General features: G+C 42.9%; 1 protein-coding gene across 1 annotated transcript in view; it reads left to right on the forward strand.

The window, feature by feature from the left end:
• The window catches only part of COG3 (component of oligomeric golgi complex 3), a 131,447-nt gene extending 116,023 nt beyond the window's left edge, over positions 1–15,424 (forward strand). Inside the window, exons 20-23 of the mRNA XM_069758266.1 lie at positions 9,565–9,640; positions 11,190–11,317; positions 11,973–12,071; positions 15,268–15,424. Of these exons, the coding sequence (XP_069614367.1) occupies positions 9,565–9,640; positions 11,190–11,317; positions 11,973–12,071; positions 15,268–15,297 (333 nt within the window). The 3' untranslated portion in view covers positions 15,298–15,424. The remainder of the gene's footprint in view (positions 1–9,564; positions 9,641–11,189; positions 11,318–11,972; positions 12,072–15,267) is intronic.
• The last annotated feature ends 2,267 nt before the right edge of the window (positions 15,425–17,691 follow it).

Consider the following 17,691-nt stretch of genomic DNA (forward strand, 5'->3'; position numbering starts at 1 on the left):
ACGGAAGTCTGCAGGGGCAACTGATCGAACACGGACACAAGGGTCTGGGACACCCGTTTGAGATCCGCTACTGATAGAGATAGAGGGGAGGCCCAGCCTGGGGAGGGGACTTCGCTCTGAGGCGGAGCAGCAGGGGAGTCTTAGGCGGTGAACATAATGTGGGTTGCTGCGGGCCTGACTGAGGGAAGCTTGGGGTTACAAGACGAACCCTGAAAGTGTTTCAGTAAGGCACAGGAAAAAGTAGGAGGCCGGGAGAGACCACCTTTAAAATTAGCCCAAAGGGGCCCCTGAGGGAAATGTATGGAGAGTAGAGGACGGGGGGGGGGGGGGGGGTTCTGTGCAGAGGTACTCACGGCAGACGCTGCGGTTTCCGGATGGAAGGCTGCACGGCTTGGAAGATGCTCCTCAGGAACGATAGCCCCTAGGAGAACAGGCAGACACATCTGATGCACTCTCTTGTCCGATGTAGCTTGCCTGCAGGCCAGTGGGGAGTTGTGAGGACGCCAGAAATTTGCGCTCTTAAGATGGGCGAAGAAAAACGTTCCTGGCACAGAAATAAGTATCTGTGGCTGCCTGGGAGTGGTGGGCGGGCTTAACTGCCAGGCCAGGAGCACCAAGATGGCGGCGGTGGGCGGAGCTTGCCGTGATAATCGGGCGGGAGAAAAGCCCGCTCGAGAGAGAGGAAGTGGGAGGGGACGCGGCGCCGGAAGTAGGCCCCGGGAAAAGCCGGGGCCTAAATTTGAGGCCGGTGGCCGCCAGGAAGGGCCGCGGTGGCGGGAACATTGCAGACGCCGGGAAAAGCGGCGCGGTTGCCTGCAAGGCTGCCGCGCCAAATGGGCACGGTGTGGCCGGAGGAGGAAGCCGGAAGTAGGCCCCGGTAGAAGCCGGGGCCTAAATTTGAGGCCGGTGGCCGCCAGGAAGGGCCGCGGCGGCGGGAAAAAGTGCCGACGCCGGAAAAAGCGGCGCGGTTGCCTGCAAGGCCGCCGCGCCGAGGCAAAAGTGCACAGTGTGGCCGGAGGAGGAAGCGGCGCAGTGCCAGCAAAGCCGCCGCGCCAGAAGAAACGGTGCCTCCGTAGAAAATGGCGCGGCTGCCAGCGGGCAGAATAGTGCGGCCGTAAGAGGGAATCGGCGCGGCTACCTAAAGCCGCCGCGCCGGGGCAGAAACAGTGCGGCCGCAGGGGAAAAGAGGCAGCGGCTGCCACACAGCCGCCGCACGAGGCCAGAGCACAATGCGGCCGGGGGAAAAAAGGACAGCGCGGCCGCTTGTAAGGCCAAAAACAGCGCGGCCGCCATAGCGCGGCTGCCATGTGAATGGGGCGAAGACCCCCGCCCCATGTGAAAATGAAAAACCAGCCTGGAAAAATATCCCAAGGGACCCCCAAATGAACGCCCTGGAACTGAGGAAGGACTCAGAGGTACTGGAATACTCACCTAAAACATCCCACGCCGTCCTTACTAACCTCATTCTGGGGAAAATATCAGACGTCCATGGAGCTGATGGACGTCCTCGTCTCCTCCAACCGACAGGCTCTGGTGGGCGAGTGGGTGGGGGACGGAGCCAGGACCGGACTTCTGAGCACGCTTGTGTGCTAGGGTCTTGGTCCTGCTGTGGGATCTATGAGGATACGGGGTGGCAGTACACGCCGTACTCATAGTCCGCATTGTGGGACTACAGGTGTGACTGTTCACCCTGTATCCCTCCAGGAAACCTGAAAAGGAACGACGCACATTGAGGTAGATAAGGGTCTAATGAAAGACCCGTGTCCACCTCCTACTGACACTAAGCTAAACTGAATATCCTGCTTCCTGTCGGTGGGGTGTACACTGCAGAGGAGGAGCTAACTTTTTTATTTGCATAGTGTCAGCCTCCTAGTGGCAGCAGCATACACCCATGGTTCCTGTGTCCCCCAATGAAAGGCGATAGAGAAACCTGGTTTGTCTCAGTGATTTGAGACTGGGATGGAGGTTCACTTTCAAACAAGACAATGACCCGAAGCATACTGCTAAAGAAACACTGCAGTGGTTTAAAGTGAGATGTGTAAATGTTTCGGAGTGGCCTAGTCAAAGCCCAGACCCTAATCCAATTGAGAATCTGTGGTCAAATTTGAAGATTGCTGTTCACCAGGGGGAACCATCTAACTTGAAGGACCTGGAGCAGTTTTGCCCTGAGGAATGGGTAAAAATCCCAGTGGCAAGATGTGGAAAACTCAGAGACACAAAGCGACTTGCATCTGTAATAGCCGCAAAAGGAGGCTCTGCAAAGTACTGACTTCAGGAGGGTGAATAGTTATTCACACTGAAGTTTTCAATTATTTTGTCCTATTTGTTGTTTGCATCACAATAAAAAGGAAACAAATGCTCACAGTTGTAGGCATGAACTGATGTAAACCCTTAAAAAAAAACCCGTAAAATTCCAGGTTGTAAGATGGCAAAATACGAAAAATGCAAAGGGGGGGGGGGTAAATATTTTTGCAACCACTATCTTTTTCTGTTCTTCTAGAATGACCTATTTTAAATCCTGGATGCTGGATGGAGAGTGATGCTCCACTTGTATCCTCAGAATTTCCCATAGGTTTGATTGGGTTCAGATTGGGAGACATACTTGACCACTGACTCACTTTCACCCTATTCTTGAATTATTCTTGAATTATTAAAATTATTTTTCGGGGTGTGCAAAACAACAAATCCTGTTTGCAATCACTGGGCCATATTTGTGGGAGTGTTTTACAGTATGGTGTCTCTGAAAATGCTGTTTCTGAAAGGAAACAAAAGGTTTTCTGACAAATCTGTTGGGCTGTGCTAATTTTTGTTGAGCACTGTATATTGTATTCATTTTTGTTGAGAACTAAACATTTCACATTTTACAAGACCGTGGCATGCACTTTTTTATATTGTAAAGTAAATAATCAAATGATTGCGATGAATTAACCCTATAATATATAAGATGTTTTGCACAATTCTGCTGAAAATTGTGATTCTTTCCAATTAACACCAGGAGGCAGTGTCCAGCTACAGAATGAGATACATTACTAACACTATAGAATGAGATTGTCTATGCACATCTTTAAAATATTCCGTTATCGTATTCATTTTCATTATGTTGATTTTATTATATATTTTGGTAATGTATATATATTTTTTGTTTCTAATAACTATATTTTAAAAGCAAAATCTAAAGTGCAACAATTTATTTTTTTTATACTCTTTCCTTCTGGATCTTTCATCAGTTTTGGTCACTTTGTTACTACAGATTCTGTTCTTCCTGAACATTATACATCTTTCTCTTAAATTACCCTCTGCCAGTCTAACCAGAACTTTTAATGTTTCAATCATTGCTTTAGTTGCTTCAATCATTTGATTTAGCCCTCTCCTCTCCTCTATTGAAATCCAAAGAGATTTTCTTGTTAGTCCACTCATTTTGCAGTCTTCAGCCAGGGGCATAACGCATAATTGTAAAAAATCCATATTCAAAGCTGCCCCTTTGATATATAGCTGTAGCATTGCTGTATGTAGCACAAGCGATCAGAAAATTGCAGCTTTAAGTCCTGAGAAAAGTGTGTTTAAAAAAAAAAGTTTAAAAAATAGGAACCCCTCCCATAAGTTAAAATCGCCTGTTTTCCCCCCATTTAAAAATAAAGATGATAAAAAATAAACAAAAAATACACACGTGATATTGCCGCGTTCAGAAAAGTCTAAATATAAAAATAATTGAAGAGAACCTGTCAGTAGGATTGTGCTTAGTAACCTACAGACAGTGTCACGTCGGCGCTGTTATAGAGATTAACCCCTTTCTGCCATCGGACGAAATAGTACGTCCGATGGCAGAACCCCCGCTTTGATGTGGGCTCCGGCGGTGAGCCCGCATCAAAGCCAGGACATGCCAGCTGTTTTGAACACATTTCAAAAACCTGACCTGCACATACAAACATAGACTGAGTGTGAACAGGTGCTGAACCCAGAGTCACCAACTCGTATATAGTTAAGTAAAAAGGGCAGCACACTGCAGCGCCAAAACATGCAAACTTGAAAACACGAAATTTGAACTGCATTACTGCTCTAGAAATATGAAAAATGAGAGCTTTTAGCGCATAAAAATGGCCATATTTATGTGTACCTCGTAGCCACTTTACGGCATCTCTCTTATACGAGGTCCTACGCTTGACCTACCTCACCGAGAATAAACGTCTCCATCTGAATGGGTACATGTGAAACCTCTTCTTGGACTCAAATTCTCTCTTTCTGTGGAGGGGTATTGGACCTACTATAATTAAAACACCTGTGGCTAGGAGGCGGGGAGTGCACGATCAGAAGGCTAAAGAATACATTTCAAAAACCTGACCTGCACATCCAAACATAGACTGAGTGTGAACAGGTGCTGAACCCAGAGTCACCAACTCGTATATAGTTAAGTAAAAAGGGCAGCACACTGCAGCGCCAAAACATGCAAACTTGAAAACACGAAATTTGAACTGCATTACTGCTCTAGAAATATGAAAAATGAGAGCTTTTAGCGCATAAAAATGGCCATATTTATGTGTACCTCGTAGCCACTTTACGGCATCTCTCTTATACGAGGTCCTACGCTTGACCTACCTCACCGAGAATAAACGTCTCCATCTGAATGGGTACATGTGAAACCTCTTCTTGGACTCAAATTCTCTCTTTCTGTGGAGGGGTATTGGACCTACTATAATTAAAACACCTGTGGCTAGGAGGCGGGGAGTGCACGATCAGAAGGCTAAAGAATACATTTCAAAAACCTGACCTGCACATCCAAACATAGACTGAGTGTGAACAGGTGCTGAACCCAGAGTCACCAACTCGTATATAGTTAAGTAAAAAGGGCAGCACACTGCAGCGCCAAAACATGCAAACTTGAAAACACGAAATTTGAACTGCATTACTGCTCTAGAAATATGAAAAATGAGAGCTTTTAGCGCATAAAAATGGCCATATTTATGTGTACCTCGTAGCCACTTTACGGCATCTCTCTTATACGAGGTCCTACGCTTGACCTACCTCACCGAGAATAAACGTCTCCATCTGAATGGGTACATGTGAAACCTCTTCTTGGACTCAAATTCTCTCTTTCTGTGGAGGGGTATTGGACCTACTATAATTAAAACACCTGTGGCTAGGAGGCGGGGAGTGCACGATCAGAAGGCTAAAGAATACATTTCAAAAACCTGACCTGCACATCCAAACATAGACTGAGTGTGAACAGGTGCTGAACCCAGAGTCACCAACTCGTATATAGTTAAGTAAAAAGGGCAGCACACTGCAGCGCCAAAACATGCAAACTTGAAAACACGAAATTTGAACTGCATTACTGCTCTAGAAATATGAAAAATGAGAGCTTTTAGCGCATAAAAATGGCCATATTTATGTGTACCTCGTAGCCACGTATAAGAGAGATGCCGTAAAGTGGCTACGAGGTACACATAAATATGGCCATTTTTATGCGCTAAAAGCTCTCATTTTTCATATTTCTAGAGCAGTAATGCAGTTCAAATTTCGTGTTTTCAAGTTTGCATGTTTTGGCGCTGCAGTGTGCTGCCCTTTTTACTTAGCTGTTTTGAACAGCTGACACGTGCCCGCAATAGGCGCAGGCTGAATCGCGATCCGCCCGTGCCTATTAACTAGTTGAATGCCGTTGTCAAACTCTGACAGCCGCATTTAACTAGCGCTTCCAGTCACCAGGCTGGAAATACGCACACTGCTGACCCCTATCATGTGATCGGGGGTCAGCGATGCGTCGGCATGATAACCAGAGGTCTATTGAAGACCTCTATGGTTGTTGATACCGGCTTGCTGTGAGTGCCACCCTGTGGTCTGCGCTCATAGCAATGCAGCAATTCTACTACATAAAGGCGATCTGAGCATCGCTCCTATGTAGCAGAGCGGTCAGGCTATGCCAGCTTCTAGCCTCTCATGGAGGCTATTGAAGCATGGCAAAAGTAAGAAAAACAAATGTTTAAAAAAATATGAAAAAATAAAAAAAACTATAAAAGTTTAAATCACCTCCCCTTTCGCCCCATTCAAAATATAAAAACAATAAAAAAAAAATCAAATTTACACCTATTTGGTATCGCCAAGTTCAGAATCGCCCGATCTATCAATAAAAAATAAGGATTAACCTGATCACTAAACGGTGTTGCGAGAAAAAGTCAAAACGCCAGAATTACATTTTTTGGTTGCCGCAACATTGCATTAAAATACAATAACGGGCGATCAAAAGAACATATCTACACCAAAATGGTATCATTAAAAACATCAGCTCGGCACACAAAAAATAATCCCTCACCTGACCCCAGATCACGAAAAATGGAGATGCTACGGGTATCGGAAAATGGTGCAATTCTTTTTTCTTGTTAAACAAAGTTTGGAATTTTTGTTCACCACTTAGATAAAAAAAAAAAAAACAAAAACCTAGACATCGTATGAACTTGTAATGACCTGGAGAATCGTAATGACAGGTCAGTTTTAGCATTTTGTGAACCTGGCAAAAAAGCCAAACAAAAAAACAAGTGAGATTGCACTTTTTTGCAATTTCACCGCACTTGGAATTTTTTTCTCGTATTCTTGTACACCACATGGTAAAACCAATGGTATCGTTCAAACGCACAATTTTTCTTGCAAAAAATAAGCCCTCACATGGCCATGTTGACGGAAAAATAAAAAAGTTATGGCTCTCGGAAGGAGGGGAGCAAAAAACGAGAACGCAAAACCGAAAAAAGCTCAGGTCATTAAGGGGTTAAAATGATACCTTGGTTGACAAAATCTGTCTTGTGGTTGTTGTTTAAACTTTATTTTCAGTTTTGAGCTAATGATATGCTCCTGCTGTGGGGCAGGGCTGTAAGGGGGTCTTCATGTGGTGCTCTGCTTAGGTATTCATACTGATGGCTTCCAACAGGTCAGTCACCCCCTCAGTTACATGCCCCCTATTTTACATACGGAATATACCGTATATACTCGAGTACAAGCCGAGACTTTCAGCCCATTTTTTTTAGGCTAAAAGTGCCCCTCTCGGCTTATACTCGAGTCATTGTCCCAGGGGGTTCGGTGGGGGAGGGGGAGCGGCAGTAGCCGGCAGCTGTCACATCATACTCACCTGCTGCCAGCACGGTCTCTGCGCTTCCCTGCTTCTTCGATGGTCTCCGGCGCCCTCAGCTCTTCCTGTGTTCAGCGGTCATGTGGTACCGCTCATTAAAGTAATGAATATGGACGCGACTCCACTCCAATAGGGGTGGAGCACATGTTCATTACTTTAATGAGCGGTACCATGTGACCGCTGAACACAGGAACCATCAGAGAAGCTGCCAGGGACCGTGCCGGGAGCAGGTGAGTATAATGGGGAGGGGGAGCAAGGAGATATTCACCTGTCCCCAGTCCACCGCCGCGCTTTGTCTTCCGCATCCTCTGCTGTGACGTTCAGGTCAGAGGGCGCGATAACGTGTTTAGTGCGCGCCCTCTGCCTGAACAGTCACTGCAGAGACCCGGAAGACACAGCGGCGTGCGGCGGTGGAATGGGGACAGGTGAATATCGCAAGTGTCGGTGTCCTGAGCCAGTGGCGACTCTGGCGCCAGACTCCCAGCGACGAGAGGTGAGCATGTCATTATTTTTTTTTTTTAATCGCAGCAGCATACATGGCATATTATTCCATGGAGCATCTTATGGGGCCCATCATGAACTGTATGGAGCATTATATGGGGCTCCTGATGCAATATGGATATTCAAAAACACAACCTACTGATGTCTCAATTAATTTTACTTTTATCGGTATCTCTTTTTATTTTTGATATTTACTGGTAGCTGCTGCATTTCCCACCCTAGGCTTATACTCGAGTCAGTAAGTTTTTCCCAGTTTTTTGTGGCAAAATTAGGGGTCTCGGCTTATACTCGGGTCAGCTTATACTTGAACATATACGGTAATATATTTTGTAAAAAATAAAAAGTTGCGATCTTGCTGCAGCGCAGGCACTGCCACCTGCCTACTGAATACAAGTATAATGTGCATTTAATTATTATACTTGGTGATTAAAAATTTATTCAGAAAAAAAATAAAATGGTCTCCACCAAGATGGTGGCTCCTCCACAGTAGCATCTATGGGAGATCCAATAGATGCTACTGCACAGGTGCCGCTGGTGCCATTTTGGTGGAGACATTTTTTTTTTCCTCCAGCAAAATGGCTCCGACAGCGCCTGTGCAGTAGCATCCGTTGGATCTCTGATAGATGCTACTGTGCAAGTGTGGCCTGCGCCATTTTGAAAGAGAATTTAAAAAAAAAAATTTTTCCTGAATAAATTTGTCACCAAATAAAATAATAGAATGGACATTATAGATGCAATCAAGCTACAGCGCCGATGTCTGCCTGCTGAATGTAAATTTTTTTTTATGTATTTTTTTTTTAAACATATTATATTCAGTATGTAAAATAGGGGGCAGGTCAGTGAGGGATCAGGGACCTGTCATAAGCCCATACAGATGAATACGTAAGCAGAGAACCACATGAAGACCCCTCCCACAGGGCGCCCCATTACCTGTTGAAAATACAGATTAAACAACAACCACAAGACTGATTATATCAACCAAGATATCATTTTAATCAGTATAACGGCGCTGACGTGACACTCCATGTAGGTTACTGAGCACAGTTCTGCTGACACGTTCCCTTTAACCTGATCGGTAAACACCATAAATGGAAAAAATTAAAGAATGCCAAAATTAAGGTTTTTTTGGCCTCCGCAATACCCCCCCAACTTTTGTTTTTTTTTTTTCGTTTTTTTTTTCTTCCCATGCACTAAAATATAAAAACTAGACATGTTTAGTATTGCCATAATCGTACTGATGTGCGGAATCAGATTTGTGAGGTAATTTTTACCGCAAAATGTACAAACAAATGTAAAAACAATGAACAAAAAACTGTCAGAATTGCGATTTTCTACAATTTCTCCCAACTTTGAACTTTTTCCCCATTTTCCAGTACACTATGTGGTAAAATAAATGGAGTCATTCAAAAGTAAAACCTGCAAAAAACAAGTCTTCATATGTCTATGTGGCAGAAAAATTACAGTTATGGCTATGAGAAGAGGGGTAGGAAAAAAACGAAAATGCAAAAACTGAAATTGGCTGCATCGTGAAGGGGTTTGCGCTGTGCCGCCTGAGGGCACCTTACATCATGACCATCCAGTACGGACAGGTCGGCCTGGTCCTTTGTGCACTTGGATTTCTCCAGAATCTTTGCTAGTTATGCAAATTGAGAACTAGAAGTCTAGTGCCACCGATTGGAAGGTAGCAATCCCACAAGTCAGTGTCGACCCTTTAGCGAGCTTTGCCACGTGACTGCTCTTCTACTCCCCTCCCTCCAGCAATTTGCTTTAGGGATTGGTGCGGACACACAATAAGTATATCTTCAATAACCACATATTCTTTGTGGGAATATTCAAACATGTAGAGACTGTGCCATCTAAAACAGTGACAAATGCAAAATAACCATTATCCACTATATACCTAATTGCATTGGACTATTGGACATAACACTATATTGATGTGTTTTTCATAGGTGACTGCATTGAAGACCATGGCTAATCAAGGTGGCCCCAAATACAGTCTATCTCAACAGCCATGGGCACAGCCAGGTTTGTGATATAATTGTTTTAATATTTCCTTCACATGAAATGAGTTTATTCATCATTTTTTTGGTACCTGATTGATTTTCTCTGATTTTTCAGCAGCATATATTATTTCCAGGAAAAAAAAATCAGTTGTTGATGACCATGTCTTCTGATTGAGAATTGCACATTTTCCAAAAATTTATTTTGAAGAACCTCAGACAAATGCCAAAATCCTCCCATCTTGCCTTCTAAATGATTTTTTACCTCCTGGTTTCTTCCTAGCTAGAAGTGGCACATTAATCAGACCTTTGTGATTTTTCCACTGTGTTTTCCAATCAACAAAACGCAATTTAGAAATACAAATCCTTTTCCTAGATTTTGCTGGAATGTGTGTGTCCGGTAACTATATAGATGCCAGTCGTGTTGAACAGCCAGGATCTGCTACTAACAGCAGCAACCGGAGCTTGCTCTGATGACTGCTGTTAAACCCCTTAAATGATATACGAAACTTACAAAAGCACTTAAGGTGTGCAGTCGTGATGTAGAGTCATTTTGTGCGCCCAAGGGGTACCGCTGTGACACAATCTCAAGGTACTAATCGGTGGTAATGGCAGCCTTGGCCTATGTAAGATTCCCATGGCTACCATCTTAGAACTCCTGAGGGTGCTGGGCTTCATAGACCATCATTTTACCTATATACTGCAATACTGTTGAATTGCCGTATATTGAACAAGCAGATTCAGGTTCAAGTCTCCTAAGGGGATAAAAAAATATATCATGAAGGGGTTATTGCCACTCTTCGTGTAGGTTATATGCTTGCAAACAGCACGCGAATCCCATTGCATAAGTGGGTTGTATATTGAGCTAATCAGTTCAGTAATGGGATGCAACTTACTGGAGGGGGGGCAGAACTTCTGGGAAATGTATGGATTATTTTCTCAGATTTGAGTAGATGATCTTGTGTATCTTCAGATGGCCTGGAGAACCTGTATTACTTATTACAAAAAAACAAAACACCAGATTTTGTAATCTCCTCTCTTCCCTTCTCTATCTTACAACATTTGCCACTTTGCATCAGGTTGTGTGAATTTTCAGTTTTTTTTACCATCTCAATGGAAATGGTTTATATATAAATTAAAGCTCCTACCTCTACTTATTCATTGTTCAAGAATGTCTAGGAATACCATGTCTTGTGAGACCTATTTTATATTGGTGCACAATTCGAAGTGAAGATCCAGCTCTGGTAAAAATTTCAAGACTTTATTAGATCATTTAAAATAATGGCCTTGTCATGACATACCATGTAGGCATAGATGGAGGTTTGGAAGGTGCACTGGAAACTAAAACTCGGCCTAAGTCTAAGGACACACATAGTGTTCGAAACACCTTCTATGAACATTTTGCTACTTTGTGTCACTAGTGTTTAACTCTGTCCAGAATAACCTGGTCGCTGGGTCTTTTGACCCTTTGTGTGACTTTTGTCTGTATTACATGCAGCTTTCTATTACTCACCGACGTCTCTTAGAAGGTTTCTCCTTTATTCATCATTGCCGAACGTTTCTTTGTTCTTCAGTAAAGATTAATGACCTGGCGTCTTCCACCTACAAAACCATAAAAACCAAACTGCCGGTGACGCTGAGGAGCATGTCGCTCTACCTCGCTAACATAGACACGGAATTCATTCTCTTTAAGCCGGTTCGGGTGAGTACTTTCCGGAGGTAACGAGATACTACTCCATGGGCTCTGATTTTATAAGCCTTTACCTTAAGGCTAGCTCCAGATTTGTGAGGTGTTCTAGTAATGTTGATACCTGTCATTGTGGGGTTAAACGTTTTATTATTTCTTACGTGTATGTTGATATGAACGCTAAAGTTCTTTTCTGATTAGGTCCTGTCGTTTCTAGGAGACTCCTCATTCCAAATTTATATCCCTTTACTTTTCAAAAATTTCCATCAATTCACATTGCTTCTTGTGGCAAATCTAGTCACATCTATAACAAAGTCGCTCTCTACGTGGTCTTCCCTAGTTTATACACTGGCATTGTTATCTCGAAGTATACAGTGGGTAAAAACCCAAAGTAGGAGTAGTTGGGCTAAGTGCATACGGTGTCTGTGCATTTAACCTTTAATATACGGCTACCATAACATTACAATAAGCCCCGCATTCATCAGAGCCCAGCTCTTTGTGTCTCCGGCTGACAGCTATGTATTACAGCAAACGGTTCTTTCCTATACAGAGTGCAACTGCAAAGAAATGTATACCATGCAATATGCTTCAGGTTACTAAATCCACACTTAAAGCACAACGAATGTGTCCTCCAAGAATGCTAATTGTATTTCCCTTCTTTGTTGTACAGAGCAACATTCAGCAAGTCTTCCAAAAGATCCATCTGCTGTTAAAAGAAGAATTTAGCAGTGAAGATTTACAGATCATTGCTTGTCCTTCCATGGAACAGGTACAAATATTGTAGTGAATAAAGGCTGAGCTGCAGTACCCTGGAACGGCCACTACACAGTGAACGGTGCTGTTCGCTGCATACACGGTTTACATCTGTCTGACAATAGAGTGCTCACAGCTGATCGGTGGAGGTGCTTGGGTCGCACGGCCATCGGTCTGAAATTGATGACCTATACTAAGGGTTCACGAAGGTATTTCCAGAATTGGGTAACCAAACTAGTGGCTGACTAATGCTTTTAATTAAAATTTTTCTCATAGAAATGAGAAGATTCAGTAACTTAGCGCTCTGTCCTTGCAAACCTTGTTTGATGTTGTGTATTCACACATGGTGGTTTGGTGTAATTTTTCCTTGCAGATACTTTTGATTTATTAAACTGCTGTTATTATTTTTTGCTATGATTTTGAGAAATTTGCTGCCCAGAAGAGCCAGAAAGCTGGCATGTGCGAATGCATCCTCACGCGTAGACCAATGTTATCGGCAACATCTCAAAAATTAGACATGATCCCGATGCTTCTCACAAAATTAGCATATCGTCAAAAAGTTCATTTATTTCAGTTCTTCAATACAAAAAGTGAAGCTCATATTATATAGAGTCATTATAAACAGAGTGATGATCTTTTTTAAGTGTTTATTTCTGTTAATGTTGATGATTATGGCTTACAGCCAATGAAAACCCACTAATTATCTTAGTAAATTAGAATACTTTATAACACCAGCTTAAAAAATTATTTTAAAATCCGAAATGTTGGCCTACTGAAATGTATGTTCAGTAAATGGACTCATCACTTGGCCGGGGCTACCAAAGCAATTTGCTTTGCCTGTTTATCACCAAAACAGGGGTACTTTCTAAATTTTATGTAGCCCCCATAAAGCCCCATCTTAAGTGATCTGATGCTTGCATCTGTTTTGAAGTTTCATCAAACATGCTAATTAGGCTGCTTGTTGCGTCCATGGTGTGGCCAAGAGGCACGGTGCGCTGTTCCTCCTACTAGTCTCCTACATGCCCCCATCCCTCCGGCGATTAACAGCGCTGACTTGCCTGGAGGGAGCAATGATTGCTTAGGAAGCACAGGCGAGTCAGAGGTGTGGCATTCAAAACTAGTGGGCAGAACAGTGCACCTGTGCCTCTTGGCCTCCCCAGGGGTGCACCAAGCGCCCTATTGTACATGTTTGGGTAAACTTTATTTTCTGTAAAATGAAGGCAGCAACTAGAACATAAGGCTCCAAGTTCATTTCCTTTTCTGTCTTGTGGTATCAGCTGCCAAATTCATCAAAGTGGTACATGTGATTCATGAATTTTGCTCAGATAAAAATGTACCTATTTCTTTCCTTGAACTGTCTGTTACTTTTGGTGCACAAGTTGCACCAAGACACTGTCATACTCAAGAATACAGCATGTTGATCATTCAGGCGAAAACATCTGGATTTGCCAGACTCTCCCCACAGAGCAGAAAACTAACACCGGCTTATACATATGACAGACTTCAAAATAGGCCCAAATAGAATGAATTGGGTGTAAACAAAAAGGCGTAAAGCAAAAAACAGAGACCAAGGCAATGATGAATTGGGGCTAAAAGGTGTGGTTTTATTTTTTAAATAGGGCCTGTGTGTGCCGCTTATAACGATAGTTTAGCCTGACACACTGACGTTAAGGCAAAGCAACAATAGCATTTAGGAGATTCATTGCAACCTGTGTTATGCAGCGGACCAGTAAGACTGAGCTGCAATACTGGATACCACCCATAGGGGAGTGGTGGGATATTATTGCTTTATTTTTTTCTTTATCTTTTGACCAAACCCATTTTGCGTTATGACACAGGCTGTGTGTATTTTAAAGACACACTTGCTATTGGGCAACCTCATATTAAAGGCCTAGGGTTATATATTCATTAGGAAAAAAAATCTATACTTGCCTCTTGGAGTTAAATGCGAAGGAGCAGTACTGGTCTGTATCCAAGGGAAACATTAAATAGGTTTTCTCATGAGCAAAGTAAATTTTAATTAATAGATCTTGGAATGATGATAACTTCCACAATTAAATGTATTTAAAAAAAAAAAGTTCCTGTGCTGAGCTAATCTTATAAATGTGCCCCTGCTGTGTAATGGCTGTGTCTGACCGTGCAGGAACATGGTTTGATCATACCACATGTCCTTGGGCAGTGGGGGAAGCAAAAGAAACTAGTCGGACATTACAGCAGGGGATCACAGATGATTCTTTCTGTGAGGTAAAACATTTCCCTGCCTGCAATTTCAGCAGTGTTTCATCTCGCAGAAAGAATCAGCTGTGATCCTGTGCTGTAACGTCTCTTTACTCTTCTGAGTCCCCTCCCCTGCCCAGGAGCTGTGGTATGATCAGACCATGTCCTGTACGGTCAGACACAGCCATTACACCGTACACAGCAGTGGCACATGTATAAGATTATCTCAGCACAGGAACAATTTTTTTAAACACATCCAATTGTGGAAGTTATTATTGTTCCAAAATCTATTGATTTAAAATGTTGATTAAAATTAACTTTGTTCAAGGGATGTACCCTTTAAGTGATTCTTCCATTCAGATGGAAATGTGAAAGCTACAGCCCATGGGAGACTGTTGATTAGCTGCAGTGGTCACGTGTCATCATGGCAGGAGCACATGGCTTGGAGTGGATCACCTGTGCCAATCCAGGAGGCAAGTATAGATTTTTTTGTTAATTATTATTTATACAGCACCTTCGGGCCATTCTCAGGAGTTGTCCAGTAGTCGAACACCACTATAGACACCAGTATCTGGAAACTCTTCATTGCCCCTTACGGCGTGTTTTGTAGATCTCCTTACTTCCTTTCTGAGCGGGTAGCACGTCTAGCGGTGAGCGGGCCATTGTTTCCATGGTAGCCTGGCAGCTACGATCTATACAAATAAAAGCACTACGGCAGCGTTTTCCTCTGAATGTCGCCTGGATGGTATAGAGGAGATGTGTGCGCTCATGCATGCAGTGCAGCCGCCCATATTAAATGTGCATTATGCCAGGACGCATGCAAAGCAAATCTCCACACACACATTTTGTAGGAATGAATACATTTGATTTTGCTAAAAATGCAACTTTCCCATCATTCAGCGAAGACCAAAGGAAGAGAACAGGCACGTTATAAAATGAGCTCTTGTTCTAATCTGTCATGTGCTGACAAGTGTGTTCCCTTCTCCTCCATTTAGGTGAATCTATTGCTGTCGATGTCTAAATAGCTGAAGATTGCTAAACTTTTCCCATTTGTCTGGATGTTCCTGGGAGAAATTAAGCAGAAAGGCAGAAGTGATGTTCTGCAGGACACCGCAGGCCATTGCGGAGATGCTTGCATGGGAAAGGCGAGCAGAGGCGTCCTCAGCAAACCAAAGCACTTGTGTTCTCTGTTAGATGTGCACATCGGGGGTCTGCTCCTACCAGTCAGTCCGAAGTAACACAGACCCCACAAACCACGCCATTACTCTGCAGGCCACATTCATATCATCTGTGCAGTCACAATCTTTTAACCAATGTCTGACGTAAATCTGTGAATTCATTTAAATTATGTTTTAACTCTCCTGACAAGATAAGCCCTGTCTTGTGTGTACCCAGCCACAGGAATATTCTTTTCAGCATCTCTCCTTCCCCCAGGTACTCATTTTCTTCTTTCTTTTGTTGCCCACACATAATGGAGGTTCAGCTAAAATCCGGATTGTGAACGTATAAAAGATGGAAAAAGATTTCCACTACTTCGATGCTCCGTGGCAGCCAGGCCAATGTGTGAACTTCCTCAGTCGGCACTCGGGTGCTAGCATCTTGGGCGCCTCTTGCGGCTTCTAGGGCCTCGTAAGGTCATGGCACCCATGATGCCAACATTCAAGTGCCAGCTGAAGAAGTATATAGGAGGACCGCAGTGGACACCGGACCGAAGCAGTGCAAATCTTTTTGCTCGTCTCTGTTGGAATGCATAGTAAGGGATATTTAGGATCTGGCAGTGAGCCCTTCTTGTCTCTTTATAGCAGACATAGCAAGTAACACTTTTAATTCCCATTAAACCGATGTGTTTAAAGCTTTGCGCAAAAAGTGCCACCCCTGCCCGCAGGTTGTATGTGCTTTGTAGCTCAGCCCCATTTACTTCTATGGAGCTTTGCTGCAATATCAGCGAAAACTCAGTCAGGTGTGGCATTGTTCTTAGAAGAAAGCAGCCATCTTTTTTATAGTCCAGCCTTTTTTAACATTTAAACACATTCTGACCCCTTATATTAAAGGGGTTTTCCCATCAACAAAGTACATTTTAATTAATAGATATTGTAATAAAATAAGTTCTATAATTGGATGTGTTTAAATAAAATGTTCCTGTGCTGAGATAATCTTATAAATGTGTCCCTGCTGTGTACTGTGTAATGTCTGTGTCTGACCATATAGGATCCAGGTCTGATAATACCACAGCTCCTGGGCAGGGGAGGAAGCAAAAGATAATATACAGACAGGACAGCAGGGGATCACAGCGGATTCTGTGTGAGAGGTAAAACATTTTGCAGCCTATTTTTAAGCAATGTTTTACCTCCGTTATTTGCGATCCCATTCTGTAATGACTGTATAGTCTTTTGCTTCCTCTCCTGCCCAGGAGCTGTGGTATGATCAGACCATGTTCCTGTACGGTCAGACTCAGCCATTACACAGTACACAGCAGGGGCACATTTATAACATTATCACGGCACAGAGACATTTTATTTAAACACATGCTTATTATTATTCACAGATCTATTTATTAAAATGTTGACTAAATGTAGCGTTGTTCGTGGGACAACCCCCTTTAAGAAAGACAAGTGTGAAATAGCTGCCATTGCTGTGTAGGTTAGAGGCCCACCAGCTATATGCTGACAAATGTGTGCTTTTTAGGTTGGTTCCCCCAGCTGGCGGCAGGCAGATCCATCTGTGAACAGCCAGCTGAAAGGACACATTTATAGCAGAGTTACAAGACCCAATATCTCACACCTGAGATCCCCAGGGACCCTCCTACAGGATTATTAAAGGATCTGTTAATTAAGGCTCTACAAAATTAGTGTGGCTTTCTTTCTCTCGCAGCATAAGAACAAATAATGTCACCAGGAGATGGGAGTAAACATTACCATACAAATTGCAATATGGCAAATGACCTTTAATCAGGAGTATCTTGGCACATGAACACATTCAATATTGTTAAATGAAATTGTGCTTTATTACGCACAGTAACACTAGATCAGGTTTCTTTTTTTTTTAATGCTTTATATCGCTGCTGCTATGGTATAATTAGAAAATTGAATTTTCTGTATTTATTTCCCGTACAATTACTGAATGTAATTTCAGTGTCATAAGAAGAGACTATATAGGATGTTAAATTATTTTCTTCATTATTGTATACTTGGATTAACCCATCACATGGCATCATAATTGTCTAAAACACAACAAGATAACGATGTGATACCCAACAGTCATGGCTGATATTTATAATCCTGTCCAGGTATCGGTCATTAATTTACTGCCCATGCATTCAATATAAAAGTATTTTAGCATGCCAGGAAGAATCAATTAATGGAAATGTACCATCAGAAAATCACCTAAAGCATTAATCAAGTTTTTATGTTACCGTATTT

Source organism: Ranitomeya imitator, chromosome 3 (assembly GCF_032444005.1).
Source record: "Ranitomeya imitator isolate aRanImi1 chromosome 3, aRanImi1.pri, whole genome shotgun sequence".
Lineage (NCBI taxonomy): Eukaryota > Metazoa > Chordata > Amphibia > Anura > Dendrobatidae > Ranitomeya > Ranitomeya imitator.